The sequence below is a fragment of the Echinops telfairi genome, unplaced genomic scaffold (assembly GCF_000313985.2).
Source record: "Echinops telfairi isolate 266 unplaced genomic scaffold, ASM31398v2 ScPeMD7_5868;HRSCAF=6743_0, whole genome shotgun sequence".
Taxonomy (NCBI): Eukaryota; Metazoa; Chordata; class Mammalia; order Afrosoricida; family Tenrecidae; genus Echinops; species Echinops telfairi.
The window spans coordinates 11,232,540-11,243,079 of NW_022109767.1; the positions used below are offsets into that span (position 1 = coordinate 11,232,540).

Here is a 10,540-nt window from a genome sequence, read left to right on the forward strand (position 1 = left end):
TTTCTGTTGTCTGTCCCCCAGGGAGGAGGTCACATATAGTTCCTTGTAATCGGTTCCCTCTTTCCTACCCACTCTCCCTCTACCCTCCCAGTATTTTACAAGCTGTTGTAAGACTGTGATACAAGTGATGTTTGGTTAAGTGTTATGTTCAGTTTTAAGTTAGGCTTAATCAACCCTTTTGATGAGTGGTCCTTCTTCTACGTTGACGCCTCATTTCTGTCTGGACCTGGGCCTGGAGTAAGTTTCAAAATAAGATGATTACACATAGGAGAAAGTAGCTAGTATTGTAAGTATGTTTTAATTAATGTTTTTTAAAGTTTGGATGTAGGTATAGAATGTTTACTCCCTCCATAGTAATTAATAGTATGTAACATTAGCACAGAAATGGGCAACTGTGCACTTTGTTTCGTTTGTGAGTAGTGGGTTATTGATGAATTGGTTAGAAAACTTACATGGCAAAATTGTTGAAATTTTGTGTGGAGAATACATGGGAAAGTAGTGAAGAAATGCCTGAGTTGTTACTTAACTCTTTTGAAGCCTTAAGGGAAATACTGTTCCTTAAGTACTCCCATCAGAGGTATTCCATATTTTCAGCTGACAGGATTTTTCAAAGCCTCTTTGGGTTTGCCTCCTGTGTCAACATGTGTGTTCTGTGTTACCCTAACTTACTTGTATGTGCCTACAAAGTCATTCTTTCTCTTCTGTGGCTCGTTCCCTAAAACCCTGCCAGTGCTACTCAGTGAAGTAAATCGTTGCCTAAAATTGGTAACTTTGCTCTTAATTTGTTTCTATTAGGATGTTCCTTTATTTAGTTATAATACCACCATTGTAGATTTCTGTTTTGCTTTGCAAAGTGTGACATTTCATTTTATTTTCATATTTTCTATCACATTAAAAATAGGAGGTTTGCCAAAGTGCACGAAAGTATTCATATTTGATTTTAGTTTGTACGACTGCCAACTGTCTAAGCCCATGCTTCATGCCGTCTCTTGGCTTGGAGTTAACGGTGGTTACCTTGAACAGGTGACCAGCCTTTATTGTCTTCATCCACACCAGTGGTTTCCAAAGTGGAGGCGCTGAAAAGATCCTGGGGGGCTGCAAAAGCACATCTCTACCCATGCTTTATCTTGGATTATGGGCTATGGCACAAAAGTTTTTAGTTGCTAGGGGAGATAAATTTGTGAGTGTATGATCCAGACTAATGTCAGAGCCATTGTCAGGATTAACTTGAGAAATACCAGGAGCTTTTAAATCTGTGGAAAAAACACTAACTCACTGCTATCAAGTCCATCCCTAGTCGTAGTGACCATACAGGACCAGGACAGAACTGCCCCTTGGGGCTTCCGAGACTTTAAATATTTACGGAAGTAAACAGTCTCATCATTCCTCCCGGGGAAGGGGCAGATGGTACATGTGAACTGCTGACCGAATTTCTGGTTAATAGTTCAGTGTGTAGCCCAGTCTGCCACTAGGACGCCTTCATTGGGTAGAACAGTGCCTGACAGATAGCAAGCTACAGTCAATGTCAATAATTCTAATAGTTACTGTGCAGATTACTTTCTTTAAAATTTCTATAATGAAGTTAATTCCCAGATTTTCAAAGATACAGTGAAATTTCCTTATCAGAAAAGATCTTGGATTATTTCTTGAATTTATTATGTTGGATTAGTTGTCTTTAAAATATCACTTGTATTTGTCTAAATTCTCTTTTTCTTAAAATGTGAGGTACAATAATTCAGAAGACTGTTGAATCTATGTTTTTTTGATATACTGGTATCAAAATGGATATCTTTTTCCTGAGATTAAAAGATTTTAAAGCATAGTCTATTGCTAAAATCTAAAAGATATATTGCTTATATGATAGCTGATTGGGGTTTTGAAATAATTTGAGTAATATGGCCACTTGGGGTTATTATTGGCTCATAGTTGTCTACATAGAGGAGAAAGAAAAAGTACACACTTTCTGGCTATAGAATGTATAAAAGGCCGCAGTAGCAGCATGAGCTCAAAGAAGTGAGTTAAGCTGTTGGATGATAGACAGTCTGGTCATCCGTAACTGAGTCTTGGATCTTCCTTGACATAACCTTATGTAAATGGGTATTTTTTGGTATAAGCTATTTATTAACAGACAAGGTTGATAGTCTTTATTTCTTCTTGGACACACCAACAGTTCGGCCACAGCGGCCGGTGGTGTTGGTGTGCTGGCCTCGAACTCAAAGGCCCCAGAAGTGGCGCAGCCCTCTGTGGGCGCGGATCTTTTTCAGCCGCTCAGTGGGTATTTTTTTTAATGGGTATTTTTAAAAGATGGTAAAATTCTAAGACTTTATGTATTTTTCCCTCCCAGCAGGGCATTCTTAGCAGAGTTACAGAATCTGTCAAGAATATTGTTCCTGGATGGCTGCAGAGGTATTTCAACAAGAATGAGGATGTATGCAGCTGCTCAACAGACACGAATGAAGTGCCACCCTGGCCTGAAAATCGAGAGGAGGACCACCTCTATGCAGAGGAGGAGAGCGCTCATGTAAATGATGGGAGGGTCCCTCCTGAGCCAACAGCCAGTAATACAGAAGGTAAATGGATTTTGGCTATTTGGTTATGGGTGATCGATTTTCATTTCTTAATTTTAAATACATGTACATTACGTGGCCTGTGTTCAGTCTAATCAGGAGACAGACCGTGCTATTCAGATTCATATTGAAGATTTTATTTATTGGTCAACTTTTTGTTTCATAAAGGAGGCTAACATACTCTAGTAGTAAAGGGTACGAAACCCTGGTGTCAGACTTTAGGTTTGAATTTTCACACCAGTTACTAGTTATGTCACATACAAAAATGTAAAAACTTAATTGTTTTCTCTTCTGTCTCCTCCTGTTATTTTGCAAAAAATGTGGAGCCCTTGGCATAGGCCCTGGTTCTAAGTGAGCGCTGTATAAATGTTAACTGTTAGAATGAAACCTAGATCATGCTTCCATAGCACTGCAGTGTAACCTAACAGTTGGCTCTTGTCCTCTACCTGCAATTAATTGAACCATCATTTTAAAGCATTCTATATTTTTGGACTCACTTGCAGTCATTTGCTGGGACTTAGATTATTTAAGTTCATTATAACCCATGGATATGGTTTATTTGAAATAGTACTCTATCATTGTATTATACTCATATGAGGAAGCTTCAACGAGTTTATGGAAATATAATGGAATTTTCCATGGGATTTATGAAACCCCTGTGTGCATGTATGTGTGGTTATATGTATATATCTATATATGCACCGTATATACTTGTGTGTAAGCCCAGTTTTCCCAGCACATTTTTAAAGCAATTTTTGTGGTGAAATGAGGTGCCTTGACTGATAGTCGGGTTGGTTTATACTCGTGTATATATGGTAGATGATATGAATTTGTAGCCCAGTTTTTGTGTTCTGCTGGGACTAGTTTGGTGGGGGAAGGAGCTCTGTAAGGTAAGTACCCCTCCTTGTGGAAAAATGACATTTCATGAAGAATTACATCATGTTGGGGTTCTTTATTCTTTGTAACTTTATGTACTTTATTTCACTGCTATTTTCCAGTTGCTAGAAAGATACCTTATCACTGTTATCCTGTAGCAGAAGCTGAGGCAGGAATGAGAGGATCAGATAAGTAAAAAGTATTTTTTAAGATATAGTAGAGCTCATCATTAACTCCGATCTTTTTTGAACTGCTGACGTGTGGTTAGCAGCCCAGCTCAATAGCCACTATGCCACTGGCTCCTGGAATACGCCATAAATGTAACCTGTGTGTAGGTGAGTCCTGCTGACATAACTTTTAGAGCTGTGTTACTCTAGGTGGACTAGAGAAACAAATCCAGAGACACTCCTATGTGTATAAGGAAGAGCTTTATATAAAAGAGCAATTGTACATTGAGAAAACATCCCAGCCCAATCCAGATCAAGTCCTTAAGTCCAATTTTAGCCTGTATGTCCGAAACATACATAAATTCCTCTTCAGACTCACGCAACACATGCAATGATGTTGAATGCAGGAAGATCACAGGCCAGTGGGTGCAAAGTCTTGTGGATCCAGTGGCAGTATCTCAGCACTGGTTCCTCCAGCTCCATCAGCTTAGCTCCATGTGGCTTGTAAACAGGAATGTCTCACAGGGAGACAAGCAGAGTGTATCTGGCCTCCAGTGAGCTATTTATCTCCTTCCCACCTCCCACCTCTGATGAGGTCATCAAAGCTGCCACCTGATTGACACGCTAGACTCCACGCTTTTGCAAGTCAACAGGAGATTATGTAACTGTCAGAGGGCTATTAGAATGTTCTAGTACCAGTGTATCCAGTAGGCTCCTAATCTTCAGGCAGGAGCTCTATTAACTTGAACTCACGAGGTAAATTATTATATATAAAAGTAATTTAGATATTCTGCTACATTTTTAAATGGAATTTTATCTGAATAGTGATTTCCAAAATAATTCTTCAAGGCTAGTCTTTGGTTTATGTTTGTATAAAAGTACTTTGTAGGAATGGAAGACTGAGGAATCACTCATGGTCCTAGAGATTGGAGACGTTGGAGACTTCAGGGGATGTGGCTTTCATGGAGTTGGTCAAGATAAGCCTCTGTGGTGTGCGTTTAAGAGCAAGCAGTGGATGTGAAGATCTGTTAACAAACACATATTCAAAAGATTCATAATTAAGAGCAGCGAGAATTTTCCTACGTTTACAAGTATCAAAATCAACGACGTTTGTCCAAGTAATGACTTGGAAGCACTGATGCTGACTATATCGGATATGGCTGAGGATAAACCTCTACCATTGGCGGGCCAAGAAGCAATACCTGAAACACCAAATCTAGTCACAGAGCCACAAAATGTGCCCAGTGAGGTACCATGAAAAAGATGAGGGAGGAGGAGCCAGAACCCAAGCATTCTGAAGTGTCTGAAGTCATTACAGAACTTTAAAATGATCTTAAAGAAGTCATTTTCAGCCTCGTAGCAATGATCACAGGTCTTAAACTTAAAAACGTTGAGCAGTTGGATGAGCTGTGTCTGATGTCACCTCCTTGACCGTTGATATGGCACACTGCACTCCTACCCCATGTCATTACTCCAGTGGAATCAAAGTAACGTCCTTGTGACAGGCCTACCGCTGCTTCTCCAACCCCAGTGAGTGACTGAGGCCAACACACCTTTGAATACCATGTCAACACAACTAACTGACAATATCACAGCACCTTCTCATGATTTTTGTTGAGGACATAACATATGTCCATGAACATCTAGTAGCATTGTTGATAAGTGCTAAGATTAGTTAAAATTTGTATATAGCTGCATGGATTGAAGCATCTTTTTTGGTCAGTGCCAGGAAAACCTGTAACTAATCACGAATTTTCTGCTATGATTAATGTGCACCTGTTTCCTAAAGGACTAGACATAATTCTTTCATCAGCACATCTACAACAAAATGCATGTACACAGATGCCACTGCACAGCAAAGGGAAAGGACTCCATCCTACTCAGTGACCACATGGACTGTTTCAGAGGAAGCTGCTCCAGTGGACTATTGCATTAAACAGTGACCTTCACGGTGTGAACAAGTTGCAGGATAGCAAAAGTCTCTTCAGAAACCACCTACACGCTAGTCCATGTGGACACTACCAATGCTCACACAATCGACCCAGGGCCATCCACCAGAAGATCCACCTTTTGGTAGAGGCTCCTAAAAGCCTCATTTTGCTAACATGCAATGCTGACCCTGCTCACAGTGCACGAGACCTCACAGCAAATCTTAAGTTGTGCCATCCTTCGTGCAGTAAATACTTCCAGCTGACTAAACCCTAGGTGCACTGGATAATGACTGCTCCCATCTTCCGCTGAACTTGGTTGTGTTGCTTAAGACATCTTGGACAGTGTGTCCAGAAGGCATGCTCATTCATTCCACCTTTGACGTGTGCGAAATTAACTCTAGAAGAATTTTTTAAGTTCACCATTCTATTTAGCACAGTGAAAGAACCTTGTAATGCCTCAAAGATCTGAGCTTCCGTTTTGGCTTTGCTGTTTATAGATTACCTTGGTGATCCTGAAGATAATTCATCTACCTAAACTTTTGCTTTCCCAAGCATGCTGAGCTTCCTTCATAGGACCAAAAGGAGACTTATGTGAGATAATTGATACAAACTAATTTTGAAGTTTGAAATTACGGAATTTGAATAAAAGAATTTTTGCCACTGTTAAAAAAAAGGACTTCAAAATGAAAAATTCCAGAATTAAATATTTTACATATTTCATAGAAGTTTAAAAGCAAAAACAACAACAACAACAACAACAAAACGTTTAGAGAGATAGCACATAAAAGAAAATTAGAGTAAAAAATATAATCAAGCCACATTAAATTACAAGGGTTAGTCCAAAAGTGTTACTACAAAAAAGGAAAAAAGGAAACCTCTGTTAAATTAAAAAACAAATGTTAAGTGTTTGTTTCTTGATGTATCCTTTCATGACTTCTGAAGGTGGCATTTCTAGCTCTCTAACACTTCCCTGAAGAATTATGAGCACGCGGATTTGCACCAGGTCAAAACAGCAGTTCTACCGTTCTTGAACTCCAGTCATGTTTCTTTGAAATGTTATTTGAGTTTGGGGAAACGAAAGAAATCTAAAAGAACAAAATGTGGGCTACAGGGTAGATGGAGTAAGACTTTCCAACCAGAATTCCATAAGGCAGCTCTTGCTACCTTCAGAGAATGAGGTAGTACATTGTCATGATGCCAAAAGGAATTTCCTCAGTAAAACTCTACTGACATTCTCACCAGTGCAGTTTCCAGTGTTCTTTCTTTTTCTCCTGTTCCTCCCCAATCCCTTCCAGTGTTCTGAAAACGTCTTTTAATCTCCTGTGATAACTTTGTGACTTTTGAGAAAATGAATGAATGTCAAACTATGCCACAAAGCAGTTAAGGCTGATATATTTGTTTATAACCATTTTGTTGATGTACACCTCACATATAAATCAATAGTTCAAATGCCACTGTGGAGTCATTGCCACAGTTTTGGGACATTTTCTTTGTTCTTGCATCCATTGTTACTAGCATCTGTTGCCCTCCGCCAACCTCCCTTATAATAACCCCAAGGAACCATTGATTTAGTGGCTGTCACTGCAGTTGACCTGTCATGGATTTCAGGGTTGGGTCAGGAAGGCACTGTAGTGAGACTCAGACAAATGTATTCCTGTGAGAAGTTGTCTGCAGCTACCCACTGATGGCAGAGACAGGTTTAGAGTAACCTAGGCAGGTATGAACTGGAATTCTAGTAACAGTTCTTTTTGACTTAATGCTTATAGGTTGAGACACCACAATTAAATGATCTTTAGCATGTCCCCCTTTGGGAGATTCTAAATGGCCTTTGGCTAAAACCATGAATTCACTCCTCTTTATTTTTCTTTGGAGATTTTGCATTGTTTTCCGTAGTAAACTTATGCTTCCCTGACATTAAGGTTTTAAAATGAAAAGCCTGAGTCATGGCGATGGAAGTGGTGGTGGTGTTAGACCCTGTCCATTTGACTTTGACTCAAAGCAACTCTATGCACAACAGAACCAAATGCTGCCTGGTTCTCAGCCTTCCTCACAGCTGTTATCTTTGAGCTCACTGTTGCATCTGCTGTGTGAGTCTATGCTATTGAGGGTCTTTTTCACTAACCAAAGGTCAGAGGTTCAAGCCCACCAGTTGTTCCGTGGGAGAATGGCGAGGCAGTCTGTTTCTGTAAACATTTAAGAGTCATGGAAACCCTGTGGAGCAGTTCCTCTGTCCTATAGAACAGTTAGAGGGTTGCTGTGAGTTCGAATCGACTCAAAGGCCATGGGTTTGCCGTGAGTCTGTCTTTATTTTTTTATTTTTTAACATTTTATTAGGGGCTCATACAACTGTTATCCCAATCCATACACACATCAATTGTGTAAAGCGCATTTGTACATTGTTTCTCAAAACATTTTCTCTCCATTTAAACCCCCGACATTAGGTCCTCATTTTTCCCCTCCCTCCCCGCTCCCCCCTCCCGCATGAGCCCTTGATAGTTTATAAATGGGTATTTTGTCATATCTTGCCCTGTCCGACGTCTCCCTTCATCCACTTTTCGGTTGTCTGTCCCCCAGGGAGGAGGTCACACACAGTTCCATGTAATCGGTTCCCTCTTTCCTACCCATTCTCCCTTTACCCTCCCTGTTTTGTCACTCACAGCACTGGTCCTATAGGGCTCGTCCGTCCTGGATTCCCTGTATTTTCAGTTCCTATCTGTACCAGTGTACCTCCTCTGGTCTAGCCAGTCTTGCAAGATCGAATTCGAGTCATGGTAGTGGGAGCGGGGAGGAAACATTTAGGAACTAGAGGAAAGTTGTATTTCTTATCATTGTTACATCGCACCCTGACTGGCTCATCTCCTCCCCGAGTCTGTCTTTAGAAGGGAGAACTTCAGGCATAAAAGGGCAAATTTCTCATTCTCATTTTGAAATTTGATTTTCCCACAACAAATTAATTTAGTAATTGTGCCAGATATTCTTGGGCTTGGAGAATTGTTTGTCACTGATCCTTTACTAAGCATGATGTCCTTTCTTAATAACATGCCCAAAGTATGTGAGACAGAGTGTCACCATCCTCACTAGCAAGAAGCATTCTGGTTGTACTTTGACAAAACAGATTTGTTTGTTCTTCTGGTCATCCATGTTCTTTTCCAACATCATAATTCACATGCATTAATGCTTCTGTTGTCGCTCTGACTCGTCCTCCAATGTGCACGTGCCTGTGAGGGGATTGAAAATGCCACAGGGTGGGTCAAGTGCGCTTGCGTCCCCGAAGTGACATCTTTAGCACTGGAAGAGAGCTAAAGATTTGGTTTGCCTGATGCAGTCCATCCAAGTAAAATGAAATACTCGACAACATCAGCCTGTTTGCCAGTTAGCATGATGTTATCTAATAGTCCAGGTGTAAGGATTGTTAATGGTGATAAATGTATTTGTATTGAAGCTGGTAATAAAAGTCGTATTTGATGGGCAGATAGTAGAAATACTGATAAAGTCAGAAAGGAGGTAGAAGTCCATCAATGCCAACCCTAGAAATTCAAAACGCAACTCGATATTATGGGTGTTGGGAGTAAAGCGACTTGCTTGCACCAGGTAAATGGCTATTAAACTGGTAAACTTGGCCTTGCAAAACTTAGAATAAGAGAATTTGAGAACTTTTATCATAACTTTTATCAAATCCAATAGCTCACTTAAGAAATAGCCAGTGAAAAAGAAAGAATACCGTTATATTAAACAACGGAAACATGGAAATATACTTAACGCATGTATGGCACACCATAAGCAGAAATTCTTAAGTTCCACTCAGGAATATAAAGGAGATGGGAAAGCCGTCTTGGGAACAGTCGGTTAATTTTAAATCTTTTAAGTTCAAGGTGGCTTCAGTGAAAATAATCTTACCAGGTCTGTTAGGAATTTTAAATATATATTTTAATTGCTTAAGTTGCTACTAAGTCCAGGGTCTTTGACATCTTGCATTCAATTTCCTTTTTTTATAGCATGTTTTGTTGTTGAATATGCACAGCGGAATGTACACCAATCCGGCCTTTTCTACATGTACAGTTTAGTGACATTGATTCTATAACTTGTGTAGCTATTCTCACCCTCCTTTTCCCAGATTTTTTATCTCCAGTTAAATTCATTCACTTCCCCTTGTCTGGTACCATACAGGGAAACCTTAAAAACCACGCCTCTGAAGGCAGGCAGTCTTGACAAGTTTAAGTTAACCATTGTTTGGGTTTAAGAAAACATCAGGAGGTATTTCTCTTTAGTTTTTAACTTTATTGTGGCTTTGTAGAGAGTCAGACCATCAGTTTTTCATTCAACAATTTCTACACATAACTGATTAAACTCATCCCTTACAGTTCCCGCGTGTATTGTAACTTACCCTATTTCTTTCCTCTAATTCCTGTTTCTGTTCCCTTTTCTTTACTAACTCTATAAACTTTGTCTTTGGGTACATGCTGCCCTTTGGATCTTAACGTTTGTCACATACATATGTTCTATTCCTATCTTGATGGGTGTTGCATTTTGTCAGATGCCCTTTGTGTCTCGAGTAAGGTGACCACGTGGTTCTTTTCCTTTACTTATGTGCTGGATTACATTGTTTTTTAGATGCTGAACCAACTCTGCACACCTGGTATAAATCCTACTTGGTCATAATGTGTTATTCTTTTGATACGGTGTTATTTTTCTATTGACTAGACTTTTAAAAAAATCATTTTATTGGGGGCTCATACAACTCTTAACACAATTCATACATCCATCCATTGTGTCAAGCACATTTGTACATTTGTTGCCATCATCATTCTCACAATACTAGCTTTCTACTTGAGCCCTTGTTAGGGGCTCATACAACTCATCACAATCCATCCATCCATCCATTGTGTCAAGCACATTTGTACATATGTTGCCATCATCATTCTCAAAACACCAGCTTTCTACTTGAGCCCTTGGTATCATCGCCTCATTTCCCCCCTCCCTCTCCGCTCCCCCCTCCCCC

The 10,540-nt window shown here is 39.8% G+C and overlaps 1 protein-coding gene across 1 annotated transcript in view; it reads left to right on the forward strand.

The window, feature by feature from the left end:
- Positions 1-10,540, forward strand: part of NUP153 (nucleoporin 153) — a 61,653-nt gene that overhangs the window by 4,845 nt on the left and 46,268 nt on the right. The window contains exon 2 of the mRNA XM_013007197.2: positions 2,348-2,570. Coding sequence (XP_012862651.1) covers positions 2,348-2,570 — 223 coding nt within the window. The remainder of the gene's footprint in view (positions 1-2,347; positions 2,571-10,540) is intronic.